General features: G+C 40.2%; 1 protein-coding gene across 3 annotated transcripts in view; it reads left to right on the plus strand.

Moving 5' to 3' along the window:
- LOC110962824 (plexin-A1-like) overlaps positions 1-25665 on the plus strand; it is a 348857-nt gene that overhangs the window by 247609 nt on the left and 75583 nt on the right. For all 3 annotated transcript variants that reach the window (XM_051949646.1, XM_051949645.1, XM_051949647.1), the window contains 5 exons: positions 4672-4895; positions 14999-15150; positions 18706-18826; positions 20069-20205; positions 24039-24206. In XM_051949646.1, the coding sequence (XP_051805606.1) occupies positions 4672-4895; positions 14999-15150; positions 18706-18826; positions 20069-20205; positions 24039-24206 (802 nt within the window). The remainder of the gene's footprint in view (positions 1-4671; positions 4896-14998; positions 15151-18705; positions 18827-20068; positions 20206-24038; positions 24207-25665) is intronic.

A 25665-nucleotide genomic window follows, 5' to 3' on the forward strand; every position in this document is an offset into this window, starting at 1 on the left:
TGTATAAAATTGTCTTACTATAATATTGCTTACTTTATATGGAAATGATATCAAATGTAACCTATTATACCCTCCAGTGTAAGTGGTGTGTTAATATAAGCTACTGCAACTTAATTATCAGATACATTATGTCTGCAATACAAACTAAAAAGAAAATCAAAACAATGATTTCTAATGTAAAAAGGTTGATTCATTTTAAATATAGCTCCACATATTCCTCAGTGTATCAATTTACTAAGTTTGGAGCACTGAGAACAAAAATGATGGTTTAATAATAAACAAGTCAGCATTTTCTTGTCTCCGTTTGACTGACTTCATTAGTCCCTGAAATTTTTTGGTAAGAAAAAAAAGTAACTTGAATGTATTAAGCTACTTTGGCCGTATTGCTGTAGCTTAGCTTGCTACATTTCTGTGGGTCATAGCTTCAGTGTAGTGAAGCTTGATTTAACACAGAGTAGCTGGTAGCTTAGCTCATTACAGTTTCCAAGTAGCTTGCCCAACACTGGTTATAAACTATGAGAAGAATGTTTTTTTTTGAAAGAAATTTGTCTGGATAACTCTGAATAAAACTTAGACCAGGATTTTTGACGTCCATATTCCAGATGTGAAGTTTTAGACAGCAAAATTGTCCGGATAACTCTGGAAACGAGCCTCAGGGATGTCTGCCACACTGAGTGCTTCACATGTGACAGCATGGTGTTGAGCTCCGAGAGTGTGAAATTCAATGATCTAAGGCACAGTGTGTGTGTGTGTGTCTGCGCGTGTGTGTGTGTGTGTGTTTCGGGGGGTGTTGTTATGACTATGGGCAAGTCGTATTTGCTGCTTCACTTTCTACATGGCAGAGAATTTAGAGAAGCAGTATCCAGCACTGTTCCTGAAAACAAGTGCGAGGCAGACTCCCGGAACAGCTGACAAGGTTATGGATAAGTAATTAGTCTGAATGAACAACCCCGTCAGTGGCCCACGGATTATTTTGTGCTAAAACCACACAGAATACCCATTCTGATTATACAAGTTCAATGTGACGCTTAGTGTTAAAGGTCTAATGCTTTTTAAAAACACGTATTATTAAACTGTCCTCACTCACACAAATCTCATAAAGGCCCTCTCCTCCTTTTCTCCTCCTTATTCTCTCCATCCTCTTATTAATCCTCTGCGCTCCATCCCTGTCTTTTGCTTTTCTGAATCGGCGCTGCATTATCCGTCTGAGGCAGTGCCGCTCCGCGCTGGCCCGGCTTTGCCCTGGTGTAAAGTGGAGATGTTAATGTTAATTAAATCATTCATTTGGTTCAGATTAATTAGCGTCGCGCTACTTTTAAGCTGAGCCGTAGCTAATCAGATTAGGCCGAGCTGAGGGCCGAGGCGGGCAGATGGATACGAAAGAAGCTGGCTTTGAAGTCCGGCCGCCGTCTGTCTGCTGAAGAGTAGGAGGAAGGAGGAGATTCTTCCGTGCTCTGATGCTCTGTTTTTCACTGTTTTCCACTTCACCTCATCTCAAATCTGTTTAACTGGTGTGACAGCAAACAAACCTGCCTGCAGGTTTTGCCAGTGGAGCATCAACTGAGATAATTACGGTGGCAATTAACAGATGACAAAGCAAGAGTAAAAAAAAAAAAAAAATACATGAAGCATTTGCTGCTACTTCTGCTCTCTTGTTCGCACGTGGCTCTGTCCTCCGTTTGCTTTTGCTGGTTTTTCTCCTAACTCACATCCTCTGTTATTTAAGGTCTCTGCCGCTCCCTTTTCTCTCTGCCTCATTCACTTTTTCTGCCTCCGTCTTGTTTTCCGTGACTCTCTGGGCCTCGCGGGACCACACCATCTTTAAATTCATAACAATCCTTGTTGCTGTTTTGTTAACAAGCATAGCTAAAATTTCATCCTCCTCCTCCTCCCTGCTTCCTTTCATCTCCCTCTCCTCCAACTTCTCAGGTGTTTGAGGTTTAATTTATTTATTTATCTATTTATTTATTTATTCTTTTTTTTTTTTTACTTTTAATGACTTTTTCCACTCTACAGAGTTAAGGGAATTTTTTTTTTACATAACAAATTATCAATTCCCTATTGGCGTTAGAAGACATTACCTGTTGAATTAATTTCTATGATATCCCTCGAGGTGGCTTGTTCATTTTTTTCCCCCCTCTATTTATCGGTGGAAACAGTTATTTTCTCATCGTCACAGCCTCGGAGTGGTAATAATCACCTACTGAAGGTTTTAGGTGTTATGTGGGTGATTAACATTCATTTATGCTGCTCCTCTGCTCTCTTTCAGGCTCACAGACACATAAACTCTTGATTACTTTTTTCTTACCACCATTGCCTTCATTCAAATTAACAATTTACAGAACTTTGTGTTCATCCAAAACATTTTACATGCAATATGAAACAAAGTTTCTCAAAAGTTGAACGATTATACTGTACAGATGATCTGAGCAGTAAGATGAATATGAAGCCTTGTCAGAGGAAATATACTATAGTGAAATCTAACGTCATCACAGACTTGACTTTGATGGCTGGGAACATTTGAGCTCGATCCACCGAGGACCGCAAGAAGACACCAGAATGGGCTACCATTCATCTAATCTGCTTCAAATTTGGCATTTAAGTGATATCACACATGGGTGTACTCATTTCTGTTGCCTCCTGTAAAACAAGGGTGCCAGCCCTCAATTTTGCCATGAGACATGTGTTTTAGGTTCTGTCTCGTGCTCTCTTGTCACCCTAAAAAAATCTAATGCCAAAAGAGAGGAGGCCTGAAAGCAATTCCTTTATGACAAAATAGTTGTATATGTTAAACCAGCTTTTATCTGCATGCCAGACAGAGTTTAAACATCCGGCTTTTGCCACAATTCAACATCAACACTGGTCTATAAATATCACAGAGTCCAAAAGATACAGTTTGTGAACACACACAGATCTTTCAAATTGATTAATTACAGAAAAAATAATGCATAAAAAAATAGAACACAATTAATCCCACCTTTCTCATTCCCTAATTTCTAGCACAACTGTAAGACTGATGCACACTCACGCTAATGCAACTTAAGTCTGTTTGACAGCTGCAAAGAAGACACAAAGGACGCGCTTTAGCTTCAGTCCGGTAGAAACATCTGACCAACATGGCAGCTCAAACTTTCTCTTTATTTCCACAAACACTTAAGCAAAAATAATTTCTGAAAGCATTTGAGGCACAAAAGCTGTGCAGTAGCTGAATCTGTCCTTTTTTTAGTTCAACGACGGCTAATTTAGACGTTTAACTAATATTTTGCAATGCGTCGGAACTCCGCTGCCCACAGCGGATTTACATAAAGTAGAAGTCAAGTCTCCTTTATGCAAATGAGCTCTGGGGAGACGTACCAGAATGCAGCTTGAAACACACTGCAACACAACCGGCTTGCAATGCAGTGCATTTCATATAGGCAATGAATGTGATGAGAGAAATTGACAGTTGTGTGGACACAATAGCTATAGTCCTGGTATCGGCAAATGGTGAAGCCAGCCCATAGTAGACCACTTTTCAAGACAATGAATGCTTGAGTTTACAAAAAGTCTTAAAATGCTGAATATAGTCGCTATAATCGCACTTTGAATTTGCAGTAATCTGTAAATGCAGTAGACTGGTGAAAAATGCACAGATGAATTTAAATGAAACAAACAGTTCTGTTGTTAAAGTTCATGTCTGTCTTTTCATCGATTCAACCAAAATTTAGCTGAACTAAAAAAAACTTAGCTTTTAGTGTAAAATATTGCTATTTGGCAAAAATGTGATTAATTGCAATTAATTAATCACAAAGCCTCTAATTAATTAGATTAAGTTTTTATACATGTCCCATCACTAATAAAAACATAACTTTACTGCATTAAAGACAGAGTCTGTAACAGGTCTGAGAAAGACTCACCAAAACTGAATGTTTTGACAAAATGTTAACAAGAACTGAAGTTTAGTTTGTGGCTTTTAGTTGTTTTTATGAGTCTTTCCTCTGATGGTGCAGGTATTTAATCATCTCAGGTGGCAGTAGGATCTATATAAGCATCTCCAAAGAGAGAGCTGCAGCACATTACATTGTGGCCATCTTCAGGTTTAGTCCTGGGCTTCATCACAACTGTCAGGAAATTATTTTACTGTTTGCAAAATTTGACCATATTATTGAGGGTGACTAAAGTCTATATAGACGTGTTACTAAAACTACAAGCAGAACACGGTCTCTCAAATCATTACGATAACTACCACAAAATAGGAACAAGTTTTAATAATGAAAACACATTTTAATGTACCCTAAATGAGTGTATTTTCAGTGTTATTTTTCAGCACCACAGACAGCAGATTTGGTCTGAATATTGTAAGTCAATTATGACGAGTAATGTGTCGTGGGACTTTATGGGTTCACTTTCTCCTCACCAGCACCAGTCTCTCTTCTCCTGAACTTTTTTAAAAGTCGGTCAACTTGTTCTCTGACGTCATAGATGCTCTGTCCATACACGATAAATGCCATTTACATTTAAATTTGCAATTAATATGTGCTATGAAAAACTGCTATTTACTGAAATAACATCATATTATTTGGATTATAGACTTTTCATTTGTTTCCAAACTTTTGGGTCACCCTCTAGAGTAGCTCATTGACGTCCACTCACTCTCAAACCTCTCTCCAACTTTTTGTGTCTCTCCACCAGCTCACCTGTACAAGTGCAGGGCTCTGAGGGACAGCTGTGGTATGTGCCTGAAGGCCGACCCCAGGTTTGAATGCGGTTGGTGCGTCCAGGACAGGAAGTGCTCCCTGAGGCAGGAGTGTACCGGAGGAGGAAACTCCCACCTCCCTCTGCAGCTGGCTGAAGGTGGAGGGTGGATGCACGCCACATCTGGAAACAGCCGTTGCACCCACCCCAAGATCACAAAAGTAAGTGATGTCTGCTGTGGCTGTTTAGTTAGAAAATTATACCATCCAACATACATACTCTCAATCAAAAAACAAAGGTTTACTAGCATTCAAAAGTTTGGGGTCACCCAGACAATTTGATGTTTTACATGAAAACTCACACTTTTATTCATGTGCAAGGGTTTTCTAATCATCAGTTAGTCTTTCAACACCATTAGCTAACATAATGTAGTAGATTTTAAAAATCTGCCATTTCCTGCTAGAATAGATATTTCCCACATTAACAATGTCTAGACTATATTTATGATGCAGTTAGTGTTATCTTCATTGAAAAGAAACTCCTTTTCTTTCAAAGATAAGGACATTTCCAAGTGACTCCAAACTTTTGAACAGTAGTGTAAGTGACTATAAATAGCTGTTACAGTGAGAACAATCATTGTTTGCTTCTCCATGTTAAAGAGAGCCGAAGTCAAAAGCCTTTCCAAAAATGATGCCCATTACTTAAATCACCAACATGGACCATGACACAAACAATATTAAAAACCAACCTATTGGGTACGGAAATCACATTTTCCTAAATTTGGCCTTAAAATGGGTCAAACGTCTTCACTCTTTCAGCATTAGTTATGACTTGTTATATGTAATTTTAGATATACAAATGTCTGAAAATGATTTTGCATTCCATTGATGCAAATGTATATATTTTTGAGGCCACAAAGGCAGCATAAATCAACACAGTGTTGCATCCACTGCTGGGAAGAGAGAGGGGGAAAAACATCCTCAGTCGACAGCAACCAAAAGAAACTCTTTTGATCAAAACTGTCTCCAATGATACAGTTTTAAAATCACATGCAAAGAAGAGCAGCGCGGCTTCTTTGAGCACCACATCATAATCTCATCAACTCGTGAAGACTGTAATGTCACCTGTGGAGATCCAAGGCTGGCAAACCTTGATACGCCGTTGCGTCAGCTCTCTTTGTTGAAGCCCCTGTGGTCACGAAAGCCCTACGTGTCCTGAACCTAGAATGAAAGCTGCTCTATTTTAATGTGTTGCTATTAAAACACACACATGTTGGGACCTTGTGCCTGCCCTTGGCACAGAAATGGTATTATTACTCACTGTTACATCAAACTCCTACTCCAGAGACAAAGACGCGTCGAAGTTTGTTTGGCTTTGATTCTTTTTTTAAACTGTCTTATAGGTATGTTCGTTTTTGTGTGTCACTGTCTGCCTCTGTAGTGACGTGGAAGGATGTAAGGGGCAAAATCCATCACTGGTCTGTTACTGATCTCAGATTCATTCAAGTCTTTTAATTATTTTTTTTTATCTGCAGATCATTTTCCTCTCTGCCTTCCTTTTTACCTTCACCCTCAGTTGGTATCAGTAGAATAAGTAAAGAGACCAGATTCAGTGCTCGGCTGTTACATAATCAGAATCAAAAAAGGCTTGCTGTCCATCAAAAGGCAAATGGAAATTATCTTGTTTCTGATAATCAGGTTAAAAAAAAAAACATCTACAAATGGGAGGAAATTTTCGTGCAAATTTCTGATGTGTGTGAACTATTAATATCCAGTGACATTATCTTGATATCGATCATAAGATCTGTCACATTACACTATTCCCATTGGTATTATCTATTTGCATTTAAGAGAAATAGCACTTTTTAAAGCCTCAGGTTCTAGGAAGACTTTTTGCAGTTCTTCTCGTTCCTCCACAACTTGTCCTGTTCTCGTTAGTAAGGATCTGTGAGTGTTCTAGACACTGCGACACCTGCTGAAATATACATCTGCTGCTTAATACTGTGTGTGTGTGTGTGTGTGTGGGGGGGGGGGGGGGGGGGGCGGGGCAGTGGTGGTCTGAAGTCACAGATTGACCATCCATGTGCATATGCTTGTGTGCATGTTCAAGTCAGCTTCTTCGTGTGTAGGTGCTGACAGCGTGTACCTTATATGTCCTCATAAATGTGTACATTCACAATTTGATGAAGACAGGAGTGCATACCTGTTTATCTTTGCTTCTGCATTCATCTTGGTGAGTGTGTGTGTGTGTGTGTGTGTTTTGTGCGTATACAAGGGCATGAGAAGGGGAAAAGAGAGTAAGAGTGATGTGTTTCTATATTACGATAAAACTTTGAGTGACTGGGAGTAATAAATGTCTAACAAGATATGAAAGTAGAAAGTAAAAGACACCTTGATATGGGGACAATAGCAGACGTCTCTATTCGTTTGATTCATGGATTCGTTTTCCTCAGTTTAGTTGATGTAACCTTCCAGCTAAGGTAACAACTCTTAGAACTTTATTTATTATGTCAATTTGCCGTTATGTGTATCGGCGCCTGTGCTTTCCACTTAAAGGTCACTTTGTTGACTTCAGCTGGGTAATTAAAACACACACAAGAGAATAGTACATCGAGTATTTTTCACGAGGCAAACCATCCAGTGCTGATCATGCAACATGGGACAGTTACTTCTCTCTGCCAAAACTAAACGAACAGGCTTTAACACTGTCCACCTGAGCAGCAATGGTATCAGGCCAGGGCATTTCTGGAAATCTGGAAGGGTCGCCAAGCATGTCCCTTATCCAAGCTGCTCCTGACTGAGTTTTTTGAGGTGGAATAATGTCACACATGAGAAAGTATCTGAACCCATTTGAGCCTCCCAGTGTTCCTTTTCAATTATCTGCTTCTAGTTTATCTGTTTGATGTAGTTTAGTCAGGGGCTGCACACTGGCTTGGTGGTTAGCTCTTTTGCCTTGCAGCTAGAAGGTCCCCTGTTGGCGTCCCGGCCTAGGCCTGAGATCTTTCTGGAGTTTGCATATTCATGTGTGAGTTTTCTCTGGGTACTTCCTCCCACATTCCAAAATCATGCTGCGGTTAATTGGTAACTCTAGAATGTCCGTAGGTGTGAATGCGAGTGTGATTGTTTGTCTCTGTATGTAGTCCTGTAATAGACTGGTGATCTGTCGAGAGTGCCCCCTGCCTTCAGCATAAGTTGGGTGGGATAGACTCCAGCCCCCCTGCAACCCTAATAAAGATTATGTGGTGTATAGATAAAGGATGGATGGATGGATAGTTAAGTCATGCATTCCTTAGCAGAACTCTCAAACTATTTTATGCTCACGTAGAGCAACTTTTCCAGTTTTTAGCAACTGCTGGTGGCCTTCCATGGCTCCATTTGTTATAGGTTACCACTGAGGCCACAGTAAGATTTCCAGGTTACAGAGCTCTCACACACATACAAAAGCATGCAGAGGCTGGATCACAGACCAGAAGGAAACCACTGCTATAATACTAATGACTTGACGTGGCTACTATGTGGTTAGAACAGCAGTATAAAGGCCACACCACCACAGAGTGACGCCCCGCTATACCTTCAGTAGATTCCTGGTCAGCGGTATTCAAAGAAATGGCCAAGGGAAGAAAACTGATATCAAACATAAGAAGATTAAGGGGATTTATTTTATAGTAATGCTGTGACTAAATAAGGCAACATTGCAAAAATAATGAAGTTCTTTTCCAGCTGTGATTGCAATATAATGGACATTGTGGAGGGAATTCTGTTTTTATGTTCTTTTGAACACACAACATGCAATCTCAATTTCGACTGCTTTTCTCGGCAAAGTTGCCAAACTTCTGCTCACTGTGCCAGGTAGTGCAGCCTCAGTGTGATGGAAAATGATTTCAAAGCAGCTGAAATGTACAGTAAGCCATTAGTGATTGGTTAGAGGAAATTCATATCTTCCTCCCACATAAAGCGGTTCACGAGGACGGCAGCAGTAGAACTGAGTAACGGAGCAGTCTCACATTGCCATTCAGTCTGAATATCAGGCTATTAGCTAATCATCTCTGGGATTCCATGATTAGTGGTTAGTTGCTGGAGGAGACTATGTTATACTAGAATACATCCTCGAGCATTTGTGGTCCTTGTGTCAGCTGAGCCCTTGATCAGTTTGGTGGCTCATGTGGAACAATTATATCTGCTATTCATTTGCAGTTGTATCTTAAGGCTTGTTATTTGGTGCTTAAATGTGGTTCCCTTGTATCAGATTGCTATCTTAAACCACCAAAATCGCTTGAGGTCCCTTTTAAGCTTCAGGGCATTTGTACTTTACATAACCCAGGAAGTGGTGGTTATGCGCCTGAATGTAACGGTGTTGTGTCAAATCACTGCAACATGAGTCCAAAGCTGCTTGAGGTCCCATTTCCACACTGTGGCGTCTCTGCATGCCCACAGGCTCAGTGAGCACTGGTTATCGTGTTATGTGGTGCCGTACTTTTATACTTCCAAGATTTTCTGAGGTTCCAGTGGAAATTCACTCTCATATGTCAGAGGAATATTATACTGGTACACAGCCATTACATTCATTCATTCCGAGCTGCTAATAGGTGTCGTGGTCTGGATCCGTCTTCTGTGCCACAGTGGTCATGTTTCAGAGTTATAGCTAGGGATCCGGACATAGTTCATCCAACGCAGTTGTTGCTTATATAAGTCTACTTGTTGCACGAAGTATATGAGGTATACTTCCTGGAACAATGAGTCTTTAATCCACAATTCTGCTTTACATATAGCATTATTTTCCTGTCTTTAATCCAGAGCATGGTCTTTCAATTTAGAACATTTTTTTTACATTTTGAATTCAGATTGCCATGCTTTCCCTCGAAATCCTGCCAGTGTCTCAAATAGTGCTTGGGCTGGTGCAGATCTGCATTCAGCATGGTTTTAAGGCATGTTGAGATTGCTGTTCTCTGGAAGTAATCATGCTGAGAGCATGTGGTGGCAGTTTCCACAAACAATGCTCTAACTGTTGATTTCCTTTATATATACTATTTGGTTGACTATCAAATAATAGTAATAAAAAATAAAGCCAAGTTAAACACCAATACTGATGTGGTGACAGTTATTTTACATTTATGATACACACAGACACTTTTGTTTGAATGTCATAGTCTAGGTTCTGCTTTACATCATCGCCGTACAAATAATGCTACATTACAAAATGCAGAATCACATATCATATCATATACAACAGCAGTGAGTCCACCTCTGCACATTAGGGCCTTTGCCCTGATGTCAAATTAAGAACTAACCATTTTTATTTACTATATAAATATAAATAAATATTATATATTACCAACTGCTTTTGCACTAGTTTAGCCCCTTATCCTTACAGTCCCACCTTCGTGCTTCACCATCAGGATTATGTATTCACTGCAGTCGTCCTGACCAGGTTCTTGCCAGACATGCTGTAACATATCTAAACTGAGCTAATTCATTTTGGAGTCATCTGACCACAGAATGTGCTCCCAGTGTTCATCAGGTTTCTTTTTGTGATTTCAAATAATTGGCATTTCAGTCCACATGGGTATACTCACTTGTCCTCTCTAAACCACAGCTGAACTGTTTTGTAGAATCTGGTCAGGATTGGTGGACAAGCTAAGTAGGACACTGCTGTAACTGCCTCTGTTTCAAATCCCATCTGATTGTTTTACTCCTATAACACTGGGAATTGTGGCTGCACCTAAACTTCAACCATAATTGTGCATTTCGCAGGGATTCAGATAGACCCTGGAAATTCTGGAGAAACACCATTTTCTAGCATGCATTAGTTAAAAGTGCAGTTGCCATACAGGAATGTAAGAAAGCTAACGTGTATATACAATAAAGCTATTGCCATCCCTGTATATCTCTGAAATATGTTTCTCTCATTGCAGGCAGCATTGGACAATAGATGTGAAAATCCTTTTGCACCAAAACACTGCTGTTACACATGTGCTTTTAGGATCCACATAAAGTGTCCTAAAGCTGTTTTGTTATCATCTGGTGACTATTACAGTATGCGTGCTTATGGTGTGATAGTATATATTCCCATAGCCTTCACTGGCCCCTTTCTAAATGCCCCCCTCAGATAATGATAGTAATCCCTTTAACAGCACTCTTCTTTCCCTTTCTCTGTTGCCTCTCTGTCTGTGGCTCTGCCAGTGTTTATATCCCAGGGCTTGGTGGCTAGCTGATATTGTGTTTTGTGGTATCATAGCTTCATTCTTCCAAAACCATCTGAAGCCCCATTTCCACACCCTGACATCTGTTGTCCATATCGTACCCTAGAGCTTGATGGCTACTCACTCTGGTCACTGTTTACCAGCTATTGTGTTTGTGGAACCAAAGTGCTGAGGCTCTGCTGGCGCCTGAGGTTCCAACGTGAGTCAGCTTCCAAATAGTAGGCAGAGAGAGAGAGAGAGCAGACCGCTCTCTCCCTGCCTTCCTCTTTGGGTTTTAATTCAGCTCACTCCAGTTACTATGTTGTTTTATAGATTTTCTACTGCAGAATATCAGTTTCCAAAACCCAAATCACAAGAAATTTTCAGTCAAGCATATTCAGTCATGTTTCTGATTATTTTTCTGATATAAATAAAAGAGATCATCTGCCTATACTTGTGTAGTTATTGGTGAAGGTTTATCTTTGTTGGCATAGCAGAGTTTCTGCCAGACAAGTTGTGGCATCATAGCTGGTACTGGCCTGTTGTGGGCAGTGAGGGGTTGTCTCAGTATTTCCAGTGGCCAGAACACCACAGTAGCCCAGCGTCTTTTTGACAGGAACCAGGCACGAGTTGGCAACAGACTGACAGCAGCAAAGTAGCATCCTATCATTTTTGTGGAAACTTACCAAGGAAGGGATTGCTCACCGACTAATTTTTCATATATTAAAACCACAGATGCATTTTCACCTAAATAACAGACAGTTTATCATCAAAATCATGTCGGCCATTGTGTGGCCGAACTGAATGCACGCAATTAATTACTTATTTGACTGGTGAATGTCCATAAGATCATAAGGAAAACTTGTCACTTGATAGACCATAAACAATAGTAAGTTACCAGATGACCACTCACAAAATCCATAATTCTCCATGTATTTTAGAGGCTGAAGAACCCCAGTTTGGACACTGTCTGTCATGGTTGTAGACTGAAGCTGACTAAAGACTTGAGTAAGAAAGATGCCTGGAGTGATTTCTGTAAAAAGAAATGGGCCCAGTGGTCAAGATCATGGACGATATCACTGCAGACTGGAAAAAACGCCAGCAAGATCTTAGAGCTGCTGGGGTTAGTAAAAAGGAGGCTAATCTGCTGCATGTTGAGAACAGAAAACTCAGTTTTTTGGATAAACTGAAGGTCCAAGGTGGACCATTCACAGCTGCTGAGCATGTTGATGAGTACCAAAATACAGAATACAGGTGATGACCTAAAAACAAAGACCAAGAGAAGGAGAGATAAAGTGACATATGCCAGAGATACCTCAGTGTCACTACCCAGAACAACCATGTCTTCAGGATGACACACTGATGGCGGAAACTGCCATGCAAGGCGCTAACCACAACCCATCAGGAGCAATTAGGGGTTAGGTGTCTTGCTCAGAGACACCTCGACATGAGCACAACGGACCGAGGATCGAACAGGCAACCTTCCAGTTGCAAGACGGCCACTCTACCCACTGAGCCATGCCGCCCCACTGGTGACAACCTTAAGGTTAGGCAGGACCGAGGACAGGTCTACAGAGGGACTTTTGTGTGGCCGTGGAGCAACTCCCCTTACAGCAACTATGCTGAATGAGTATAACTTTTTGTGAGCCAGACGTACAAAAACTATAGCGAGGATATCTTCTTGTTCTACAATAAAGATTCATTCAATCTCATTACCAGGCATTTTCCTTCCAAAAGGGTGTATAGCCTCCACCTACTGTTAGCGGTTTCTTCCTCATCGACATCTCTTACGGTGTTTGGCCTTGTGCTAAAACGGTCTAGGGATTTTGGGCTTTTATGATTCCTCCTTGACATTATCTTTTATGTCGCAAATAAAGTAGTCTGTGTATGTAGACATCTGGCTTAGGCCTGCAATTTCGCACAACCTTCTCTTTCCTTCTGTTATTTGAACGCATCGTTCAGAATCTTTGGAATCAAAATCTTTGAATTTTACAATGTCTGCAAATTTTCCACCAAAATAATTTCTTCATCACAACTTTACAGGGGCACTGTTGCTACATCCTGAACTTAGCACCACCCAAGAGAACTGTTATTGTTTTAAAGAAACACAAATGTGCTTACTAAAGGAGGAATCTGCAGTAGTCTCACTAGCTAAGGTGATTAAATAGCACAAGCTTGTCATGTTTGGAAGCGTCAAATGTTGAACCTCATTCTGTGTGCAATGAAGGTAGAGGATCTTCTGTTCTAATCAACGGACGTTTCTGGTGAGCATTTCAACCATTGTATCTGTTTCCAACCGACTGCCCCACTCTAACTGTAGTTTATAAAATCATCCTAAAAAATATATTCAAAAAACAATAAAAATTCCCCAATGCTCAGTCCTGGCAAGCCGCTGGGCGTACAATACACTGGCAGAAACCCTGCATATTAATATGTCTCTTTGTAGTATAGCATAAGGCTGCCAAAGGTATTTTGTTTTTTTCTCCCAACATGCAGTCACTTCCAAAATGTGGTTTTGTCTGGCAATCTGTCATTCTATTATTTGGTAGCTTACTGGCAAGATACGGATCAGGTTCATTTAAAAGAATCATTAGGTAATTACACTGAATTTGAGGAGATTAAGTATCCATATGTGTATTTTTTATAATCTGATTATAGCATCTTTTAAAAGGAGTCTGGTGGCATAAGTTTTTGTTTGTAGAAACATGAGGTGACTCTAGGAAAATCTTTTGGTATTGGCAGTGGGAGTCGCCTAAATCTGCAGAATTCATATTCTACTCTCTGCTTATATTTTGCTTTTACTAGAGACTTTAACCTTTCTTCTATTAATTTTTATAATTCACTGACTTTGTTGTGACTGGCTCTCAGGCAGAGCTGTTCATTTGTAATTTTATAATTAAGCCTTTCCATTTTAACTTTTGTAACTTTTTCTTTTAACGTTACCATTGCATTCTGAATTTTCTGGTACATTTCTTCTATTTGAGCTTTTTCATTTACTTATTTTTGTCAGTTGTGTATATCTTCATATTTGCAACTATTTGAATCTGAAGTATGGGTAAAATCCTATGCGGCGCATTTGGCAGTACGGGATGTTGAATGTACGAACCCTGGTTAAACTTTAGGTCAGTGTAAAATGTTCTAACAGCTCCAACTGTGCCAATATTATTAGCATTTTTCTAAGGCAAGTCTTCAGTTGACTTTCGCTGTATGAAAGTTCTGAATTAATTCTCAAGAGTCGGGCAAGACAAACTAGTTCATCGCCCAAACTAGTCCACACTGCTGAAGTCTCTATTTGTCAAGGTCTGTTGTTTGGTGCTGTCTGTGGTATAATAATAACACTATGCCTCCATAATGTTGCTTTTCCACACCGCTCAGTCTGCTCAGCCAAGCACTGCAGGAGAACAGGGCAATGGGCAGATTACACATAATTACCTCATGATGCTTGTTAGGGATTAGGTTTGTGTGTGCATGTCCGTGCTGGCAGTGTGTGTGCGTGTTTGTGACAACCGCCGTCCATCAGTCACCATATTTGTTTTGTCACACCGCACCTGTCCCCGTTACGCACCATAATCTGGCTAGATAAATCACATTATGGTCCGTCGACGCGGCTGAGCATTGCACCGCCGAAGCCTCGTCAATGAAGCCAAGCAGCGTAATAAGTTTCAATTAAACGGAGATGATGCCAGTTTGGTTCTGTATGTCGATGTAACTTGTTTTTTGCCCTCTCTTTATCTCATTTTCGTTGTTATTCAGAGCCAAGAAGGTGATTTCTCTTCATTAAAACTTGAATCAACAGATATGGGCAAATCTGAATGAAGTGTGTGTGTGTGTGTGTGCTTGTGTGGGCTGGTGGCTCTGTTTGTGTTTACCTGTGTATGTTTGTGTAACCGTGTCCAGTCGATGTCAAGCTTGAGGACCATTTTCAGACTTCAAACTGATTGAATGGGGACAGCGTAGAAAATTATCGAGTCATTGTGTGACCTTAATATGATTATAGGTGTTTGTTTATGTACATTTAAATATGCAATGGAAATAAACTGGTCCAAGAGATAAACAATATCTTTTTCTCTGTACATTCTGTTTTGCTTTTTCCTTCTTTTTTTTCTTCCTTTTTTCAATCTGTCCTTTATCCTCTTGTTGTTGTAGTTATTCCCTGAGACGGGGCCTCGTCAGGGAGGAACCAGGGTGACCATCTTGGGGGAAAACCTGGGTCTGCAATTCAGAGACATCCAGATGGGTGTCCGGTTGGGGAAGGTGCCCTGTGTGCCCCTGGAGGAGGAGTATGTGAGTGCTGAGAGGTAAGTTAAGACACAGAAGATACATATACAGTGGGAGAAAAAAGTTTTTGGACATCCTTAAAAATGTACAATTTCAGAATCCGCTTTAATGGCAAAGTATATGCAAAACATACAAGGAATTTGGTTTCAACTGTTGGTGTCACCCCAGGAATATGGAAGGGAATACTAAAAAATAAAGAAACCGTATAAAGATTTTCTAAAATATTATCATGAAATATTTGTTGAAAAAAACTTTTTTGTTTTAAAAGGTGTGGCTGCATTAGACTGACATAAACAAATAGAAATTATATATGCAAAAACTGAATTCTTGACGGTTTTCAGTATGTCACTTCTCAACATTATCAGTATCAAAATCAACAGATAACATAGAATGTGTTCAAAACTGCCTCCACCATGCTTGACAGTAGGTTCTGTACATGCTGGAGATAATGCTTCGATTGGAATTCTGCATACCGTCATATTAGCAGGAGGAAGATAAAGCTGGAAACTGAACTCATCTGACCACAGAATCTTCTTCCAATTCCTGACTGTCCAGTTCTTGTGTGTTTGGGCCCAACGACATCGAGCTAACCTCTGTCTCTCATTGATCAGGGGCTCCTTTTCAGCCTTGTAGAACCTTCAGCCATGATCTCAAAGTCGACCCCGTACAGTGCGGGTAGAACACTGGACACCAGTTTGATACCATTCCTGGCTGAGAATCTGTATCTTCAGGCGGGTTTCCTGAAGAACTTTCGAATGTGCTGCCTTCATATAGACACGAAACACAGCAACAAATATTGTCTTTTAATAAAAAGCACGAGCTTCATTAGTGGACCACTGGTACCAAAATGACCCAATACTCAAAATTACTTCTGTATTTTAATGGAAACAATCAATTTTAGGTTTTTAATTACTTTTTTAGGATTTGTTTAGTATTTTGGCAGTATTGTACTCAAACAAAAAATCACTTCAAGACCTAAGAGCGATTATGAATGCTATATTTCACAAAAGCGATGTGTCTGAAAACTTTTTTCTACCACTGTACAGGTATGAATGCACACATGCACAAAATGTCACGTGAATAATGTTCAAAAGATACAGAGATGTACACACGTGGACAAAATTGTTGGTACCCCTCAGTTAAAGAAGGAAAAACCCACAATTCTCACTGAAATCACTTGAAACTCACAAAAGTAACAATAAATAAAATTTATTGAAAATTAAATAATCAAAATCAGCCATCACTTTTGAATTGTTGATTAACATAATTATTTAAAAAACAAACTAATGAAATAGGGCTGGACAAAAATGATGGTACCCATAACTTAATATTTTGTTGCACAACCTTTTGAGGCAATCACTGCAATTAAACGATTTCTGTATTTGTCAATGAGCGTTCTGCAGCTGTCAACAGGTATTTTGGCCCACTCCTCATGAGCAAACAGCTCCAGTTGTCTCAGGTTTGATGGGTGTCTTCTCTAAATGGCATGTTTCAGCTCCTTCCACATATGTTCAATGGGATTCAGATCTGGGCTCATAGAAGGCCACTTTAGAATAGTCCAACGCTTTTCTCTCAGCCATTCTTGGGTGTTTTTGGCTGTGTGTTTTGGATGGTTGTCCTGTTGGAAGACCCATGACCTGCGACTGAGACCAAGCTTTCTGACACTAGGCAGCACATTTCTCTCCAGAATGCCTTGATAGTCTTCAGATTTCATCGTACCTTGCACACTTTCAAGACACCCTGTGCCAGATGCAGCAAAGCAGCCCCAAAACATTACTGAGCCTCCTCCATGTTTCACCGTAGGGACAGTGTTCTTTTCTTCGTATGCTTGGTTTTTGAGTCTATGAACATAGAGTTGATGTGCCTTACCAAAAAGCTCCAGTTTGGTCTCATCTGTCCAAAGGACATTCTCCCAGAAGCTTTGTGGCTTGTCAACATGCATTTTTGCAAATTCCAGTCTCGCTTTTTTATGAGTTTTTTTCAGCAGTGGTGTCCTCCTTGGTCGTCTCCCATGAAGTCCACTTTGGCTCAAACAACGACGAATGGTGCGATCTGACACTGATGTACCTTGGCCTTGGAGTTCACCTTTAATTTCTTTGGAGGTTGCTCTGGGCTCTTTGGATACAATTCCAACGATCCGTCTCTTCAATTTGTCATCAATTTTCCTCTTGCGGCCACGTCCAGGGAGGTTGGCTACTGTCCCGTGGGTCTTGAACTTCTGAATAATATGAGCCACTGTTGTCACAGGAACTTCAAGCTGTTTAGAGATGGTCTTATAGCCTTTACCTTTAAGATGTTTGTCTATAATTTTTTTTCGGATGTCCTGGGACAATTCTCTCCTTCGCTTTCTGTTGTCCATGTTCAGTGTGGTACACACCTTTTCACCAAACAGCAGGATGACTACTTGTCTCCCTTTAAATAGGCAGACTGACTGATTATGAGTTTGGAAACACCTGTGATGTCAATTAAATGACACACCTGAGTTAATCATGTCACTCTGGTCAAATAGTTTTCAATCTTTTATAGAGGTACCATCATTTTTGTCCAGGCCTGTTTCATTAGTTTGTTTTTTTAAATAATTATGTTAATCAACAATTCAAAAGTAATGGCTGTTTTTGATTATTTAATTTTCAATAAATTTTTATTTATTGTTACTTTTGTGAGTTTCAAGTGATTTCAGTGAGAATTGTGGGTTTTTCCTTCTTTAACTGAGGGGTACCAACAATTTTGTCCATGTGTGTATCTATTCTTACAAAGCCCACAAAGCACAGATGGATGCATTTACAGCGGCGACACACAGACAAACCCATAAAAGCACATACACCCCACAGAGACAGCACCTCTCTCATCCCGACCAATCAAACACGAGAAAAATGTCGACCAGAACACGTATCTGTGTAGGTGCAAACCTCGTTCAGCAGCTGAAAAGATAGTGACATCAGGTTTTTTTTGTGTGTGTGTGTCTGCAAATTCCATCTGCCGTTCCCCTCCATTACTCCCTACATATGCTCTTTCCTTTATTTTTCTCATCCCTCCATCCTGACATTTACTCCTCTGCAGGGTCCTACACGGCTGAGGAATTGAGTTCACGCAGATCAAACAATCTCTCTGTAGTGCAGTTAGTTGGGAAATGATGCATGTTGAGATAGAGGGCATCTCTATTCAAATATTACACACACATCAGTTATTCTGCACATTATTCCTGACACCCCTGCTCCATTTCCCAGTCAGATTCCTTCATTTTTCTTTGTACTTTCTTTCACCACTTCTCAGAAACTAGATTGAGATCTATTGTGTGAGGTATTTTGGTGCAGTGTGCAAAATCTGCGGTGGTCACATGACCGACCATTCTCTTCTTCTTACTGTGTCGAAAGCTCACAGTACAGGTACTGCAGTAACACTAATGGTTGCATGGATGTTAGTCTGTGCTTTGCAGTCTATGAATGCCCTTGATTTTGTGATTTTGTTGGCAGTTTTGTCAGTTTTCACACTACTACAATGAATATGTAAAATTCAGTTGAACAAAGAAGCGTTGATCTGAAGCTGGATTTTGTAAACTATCTCTGCATTTACAGAATAGTGTGTCTGCTGAACGATGCTACCGGCTACAGAGTCCAAGAGGCTCAGGTGGAGGTGTGTGTGAGGGACTGCGTCAACGACTACAGAGCCCTGTCACCGAGGCCCTTCACCTTCGTGGTAAGGATCTGCACAAGTAGATTCTTCAGAGGATTCTGTTAGATTTGTTGTTCTAAGAGTAAAGTGAGGAGTCAAAAGAGACACTGACACTGTTGAGAGATCCCCTTTAACTGGTGGTTGGGGTGGGTACCACATGAGTGAAAATGGCCCCAAGCAATGAGTCCCTGGTTTGATCCCCAGTCGGCGTGAACCTTCACCGCATGTCACTCAGCTGCTGTCTTTCTCCAGATTTCCTGTCGCTCTCTAGTATGACTGTTAAATAAAGTAAAGCCAAAACAAATTCTTTAGAACTTCTTCAGGAACTGAGAAAAAGTTTTGAGAAGGGTTACATGAAGAAAGATGACTCTAATAATTCCGATGGTGTCACTTAACGGCAGCAGATGCACACCACATTGAAAGCGAATGATGTAAGGTTGATGCATGTAACATGCCACCAGGCTTTGCTTGCTTTTTAAATTAATGTCAATGTAAATTCAAGGAGATATGATCGAATTTTAAATTTCTGTTGGTCTTTAAGAAAAAGGTGGGTAAAAAAAATGTAAAAATCAACTATTTTTATTTTTCCCCTCTAGGTCACAACAATAATTTGTAGTGTAGCATTTTGTTATATTTTGTTTTAGATAGATGGACAGATGGATAGATTTTACAAGGTTCTGATTTTAGTGGCAGATCACAGTGTTAAATGTGTTTCATTCTGTGCAAAAACACAATCAAAGTGAACGTATTATTTTAGCGTTTAGTATTGCAGGTGACCCCTTCAGGAAGAAATTACACTTCTGTTGTGTAATTTACCATGGATCTTCTTTCAGTCAGTTATTTTAAACTTTTAACATGCTGTTTTCCTTTAAAGCTGCAGCGCCGCCTTAGGCAGAAATGTGTTTATCCTATTGTACCACCACATCCTATGCCTGTGGCAGATTTCTGTAATCTCTAAACTGATCTGGGTGAGAAGTCCCATGATTGACTGAATCTCCTGACATAGTCTAGGTTATGCATAGCCTGAAAGCTGAGTCAGGAGGAGGCATATAAGTGTAGTTCCCTCTTAGATCACTTACAATACAAAATGCTGAAAGCTTAAAAATACTGCCTACTGCAGCTTTAATGACACTACTTTATTCATATTTACATCGATCTTTATTGTGTACCACAGGACTGGATTCGATTCAAAGGTGCATTGAAAGTACATTTCAGAACTGGGGGAACATAATATATGACTTTTTTTTGTCTGTGTCTTTTGTCCAGACTCCATATTTCACTCGTATCCAGCCGTCTCAAGGGCCCATTTCAGGCGGCACCCGGGTCACCATAGAGGGAAGCTACCTCAACGCAGGCAGCTATGTGTCTGTGAGCATTGGACCACTGCCCTGCTATTTCAAAAAGTAAGGAAAATCTGTTTTTGTTTGGGGGTTTTTTGTGTCTAAATTGAATTTAAATGACCCCTTGAGGGAAACTGGAGCACTACATAGAAGAGAACAGGATTTAGATAAGAAAAAGACAGCCTAAGATGGTGAACCACATTTATAATTACAACTGAAGGTACTGTAGATAATGCAGGAAATACAAATAAATAAAGCTAAAGAAAATGTGTGCTTAAATAAGGATTTGCTGTTTGAAGATTTGTTCACGTGTATTGCAGAAAAATGTCATTATCATAAAGATATTACATGCACATGTAAGCATGTAATCAGTGTGTCAGGTTAGGTTGGTTTCAATGCGTGTGTGGGATCATGGCTGTTTGTATTAGGTGTGTGTGCATGCTTGTTGCTTGCAGACACACAGCACCTCTTTGTCTGCACTCACACAGGCTTTCCCTAATCTAGTGCATGAAAATATCCAAACTATCACCACAGTTGCTTGCATGTCAAATGCATGGATTAGCCTCTCCAAGCTAATCTCTATTGAAGCAACCGTACGCCAGCTTTGATGTCACAGCAGTCATTTCTGTGCCGCAGCCTCCTCACAGTAATCCCACAAACTCCACTTCACCACAACTGTTTGCGCACCTCAACTCTGTCTTTATCTGTCACACCCTAACTGTGGGACTGTGTTTGTGGCATCTTGTGAAGATTGCTGAGGCACGGGCTCTTTCTGAATGGGGTTGCTATGGTTACAGGCCGAGGGACTTGGGCGGGTGGATGTTGTAGATTCTCTATCCTTTTTTTCTTTCTCTCACACTTTCTCCATCTGCCTGTCATTGCCATGGTATATCGATGCACAAAAGAATGTGCAACACACACACATACATGCACACACCTGTGCACTTCCACACATACATACATTGCTCCTGTGAAGTCATGGCCCAGAAAAGCAGCCACCACTCAACTGTGCTAAATACATATTAGATAATGTAGCTACTGGGGACTGCACTCAAGACTGCAATTCAAAATGTTATTTTGCCTGTGGGACCAGCAAGCATTGACACACACACATGCATGCACACACATGAAGAACACACACAAACTCTCTTCATCCCTCCCCCACTGTTTGTGACTGGCGCCGCTGATCCTTGTGAGCACACTGATAATCGTAGGTATAAACGTCATTAAATACGACTTTAATTCCTTGTTCATGTTTTTTACATCCTTCTCCTCATCTGCACACTGAGCCCTTTTCACTTTTTATCTCAGAAAGTACAACATGTAGACAAGGAGTCACTATTTATTGAGCCCTTCTTGTTGTCATTTCTCTTTCTTTCCAAAAAAAGTGAAATATTTCCTCTTTGCAGTAGTTTATCTTTCTTTAATTGCTTTTGTTGCATTTGAAAAAAGTAACAGATTTTCACTAGACAAATATCTAAGTAGGGCTTCCTTATAAACCACCTTTACACCGGGCGTTCACGTGCTATCTAAAGCCGGGTATCTTATCTAGACAAGAAAGAATGCGTGTTAATATAAGATGTAACGTGTGCGGCTCATGTCAGAATCAGATTGTAGCTGAGTGTAAATGTATTGCACACGCCATGATCCTCGCCATGTTTCAGGGGGAAAAAAATCGACACATCGGGGTGAAAAGTCAAGTTTTTTTTCTGTAAAAACGTATTTAAAAATGAATGAGGCCCATCCATGGTAGTGCTGCCCTTGTCTCCGGGGACTTGCCATGTTTGTTTTCAACTCCACTGTCTTACTTTAATAATTCACAAGTAGAGATCTGTGCAGGCAAAAATGGAGGGAAAAAAAAAGGAAAGCATTGAATTCACGGGGTAAATGCGAACACTCATCAGATGTTGGTGTCTAGATAGAGAACACAGAACTTGTTACTACCACTTGTAAAGAGGGGCTACATACAATTGTTGCTCATGTTTTTCTCGCTTATCTGTACTTTAGATCGAAACCCAAGATACACTGCCTGTCCAAAAAAACAATAAAAAGTGACCATCTGAATTTAACTAAACAAATAAGAAGAGTCTTCCATTGAATAATTACTGCAGTGATGAATATGTTTCAGCAGATAAAGACTTATTTAACCCTCGCTGATGCAGTGAGGAGCTTCTCATTTCTTAAACAACCATGTTAGAAGACTTATCCTGTGGTCATGGAAAGGGTGTTAATCTGTCTCAGAAGGGTCAAATTATTGGCCTGAATCAAGCAGAGAAAACAACGAAGGAGATTTCTGAAACTACTAAAATCAGGTTAAGAACCGTCCAACGCATTATTAAAACCTGAAGGATGGTGGTGAACCATCATGTTGGAGGGAGAAATGTGGTCGATCATGTGGTCTGATGAGTCCGGATTTACCCTGTACCAAAGTGATGGGTAAGAAGAGAGGTAGATGAAGTGCACAATTCATGACTAGTGCCTACCATCCAAATCTGTGGGGGCAGTGTTATGATCTGGGGTTGGTCAGGTTGAGGTTCAGCAACATTATGTGCCCAAAGAATGAGGTCATCTGACTACCTAAATATACTAAAAAATACCAGGTCTTTCCATCAATGGAGTTTTTCTTCCCTGATGGTACGAGTATATTCCAAGATGACTATGCCAGGATTCATGGGTCTCACATTGTGAATGAGTGGTTCAGGGAGCACGAGACATCATTTTCACACGTGGATTGGCCTCCACAGAGTCCAGACCTCAGCCAGAGGTCAAAGAAAACTTTACGCAGCAGTCTGACTCTCCCATCATTAATGCAAAATCTTGGCAGAAAATTAATGTAACTCTGGACAGAAATAAATGCTGTGACTTTGCAGAGGCTTATCGAAACGATGCCATGGTGAATGAGTGCCATACTCGAAGCTAAACGTGGTCCAATGAAAAATTAAAATGTGTGATTTTTTTTTAGTTTTTTTTGGACGGGCAGTGTAGTTTGAGGCATCTAATTGAGGGTTTAAACTGTCAGTGGTTTTACAAATTCCTGCCTCTTTCTGTGACACACACTTTTGATCCTATCTCATGGCAATCCTCCATTAAATATTTTAAATCTTTTGCAGAGTGAATATCGAAATGACGCTTCACTTAAAACAAACAAAAACAAACAAAAAACACTAAAATTCTTTTGCAAATCTACTTCCAATATCTGTCAGAAAAATTGCAGTGAGATATTTTCCCAAAATTTCGCTAATCGGAAGCTTCAACTGATTGGTGAACTTTGATTCTTGCGCTTGAGGAGACTAGGTCAGAGAGCAGGATTTTACTTGCTTCACTGGATGAGGTGCCCGAGTCACAGGTGGAATTATATAATCAGAGAGGCAGGTTACAATGTGACTTAAAGAGCATGAGATTAATTAGTTTCACAAGACAGACGTTGGTAATTACAAGAACAAGTCATTTAAAATGTTAATGCTTGAGGTTGGACCTGAGAATAAAAGGAATCACCTGGCACCAGAAAGTAATCATCGCCTCTTTATTATTCTAACTCTGTTTTTAGAGTGATCAGACTCTGCTAGATGGCTTCTTATTGGAGCATTGTTGTGAACATCCCTTTTATTAGTTTCTTTTTCTCTTTGAGCGTGAGTAGTTTCTGTCTCCCAACTAATTTATTTTCACTTTCATTCTCTCCTGTATCTTGTATGCATTCTTATCCAAGAAGAATTCTATATTTATTATAAATTCCTGTGAGAAAATTGAACCTTTATAGCAAATATCAGCTCAACACTATCACATAGATATTACCTTTCCAATGCCTAGTGTGTCTTTGTGGAAATTTACTCCCTGCGAAAACATGTATTGGGTTTGGAATCACCTTTTTCTAACTTTCCCTTTGTCTCTCCATCTAGGAGGAACGCCCGTGAGATCGTGTGTGTTACACCAGCTGGATTGGCACCAGGCAGCACATCAGTCTTGGTGGATATCGATGATGCTGAGCTCAGAAACCCTGAAGTCAAGTTTAACTACACCGAAGACCCCACTGTCCTGAGGATTGAACCTGACTGGAGCATTGCCAGGTAAGTCAATGTGTTGTTTAATCACTTACTTAGCACGATTGCTTGCTTTTATTCCATTCTTGTCCATTTAACTTCACATGGCTCTCCTTGGAGACGGAATATTCAAATAGCTGTAGCAACAAATGTCTGTTGCTCCTAGAATAAATCCAAGCAGCTGGAAGGTTCCTACATCAATAGAAGCACCAAACAAAAAATGTTGTTTCCTACTTGAATTTTATAAAGCAGGAACCCTGACTGAGTGCAGGCTGGATATCCTCAGAAGCTAGCAGCTTAAGGAAATCAGAGTTTGGACTTGGTTTCTTACGCCACCGCTTGTAATGCAGGAGCATTTGCAAGGAAAATATTGAGGAATCATTCTTGAAGCAATCTGAGAAGACTTAAATGCTAGATGAGAGCTCTGACAGCCTCCAGAGATTTTTCATTTGGCTCAAGGAAGACCTTTATAGTGGAGGAAATTAGCAGCAGCAGCCTGATTCACCCCAAAAAAAATGGGTTTAAAGTAGGGGTATGTCAGACTACACAGCCTATTAACTGTTTGAATGTGATCAGTGATTGAAGAGGCAGCTAATACTGATCAGTGTGTGGTGTGTGAGCCTTAACTTCTGTGCCTGAATTAATGCAGCTGTTGCAGAGTGATGCCCAGCTTTCTACTGCCTGTCATGCAGTACTGTATATCAGCAGCTAAATAAATAAAGATCCTCCACTGCTCAGCATTGAACATGACAGCAGCATTGCAGAGGAGGACACACAGAAGGAAACTGTTTCACATTAAAGTAGATTTACTGTCAGGGAGGGCAGACATGCGCTCATATTGACCATTGTGATATATACTTGGGTTAGTCGTGAACAACTTTGCCCTTACCTTAGTGGTTTTTCTAAAACCCTATTCAATCTCCACTCCAGCTCTCTGGGGGAGGTTGGTTGGTTTTACTCGACGGGACTAATTAGAGATTTTAATTCTATGTGGGAAGCATATGTGTTTGATGTTCCTCCTGCAGTAACCCGGATACCAACTGATACTAAAGACACAAGTTTGTCTGTACAATTTAAGTCTTGTGTGGATCTTGGTTCTGTCATGGCCACATGGGGATGAGGGGTCAATATTTTGAGGCAGAATATTTTTGTTAGTTAATCACCTCCTGTGATTTGGCAGAGGTTAATATCTGACCAGATTGATGAGTTTAGTTACGCACAAGCAAGGCAATTACAGTAATATACTACTGTTCATGAGTTTGGGGTCACTTAGAAATGTCCTTATTTTAAAAGAAAAGCATTTTTTTTTCAATGAAGACAACATTAAATGATACAGTCTTGACAATTTTAGCAGGAAGCAGCTTATTTTTAACCCCTTGATGCCTGAATTTATTTGCAATTAAATTAAAAACTAACTTTTGCATGTTTTTGCTCTTCAGTTGATGCTAAAATAGGTGCAAATTTGTCTATTACACATCGGAAAGAT

The sequence above is a fragment of the Acanthochromis polyacanthus genome, chromosome 6, assembly GCF_021347895.1.
Source record: "Acanthochromis polyacanthus isolate Apoly-LR-REF ecotype Palm Island chromosome 6, KAUST_Apoly_ChrSc, whole genome shotgun sequence".
Taxonomy (NCBI): domain Eukaryota; kingdom Metazoa; phylum Chordata; class Actinopteri; family Pomacentridae; genus Acanthochromis; species Acanthochromis polyacanthus.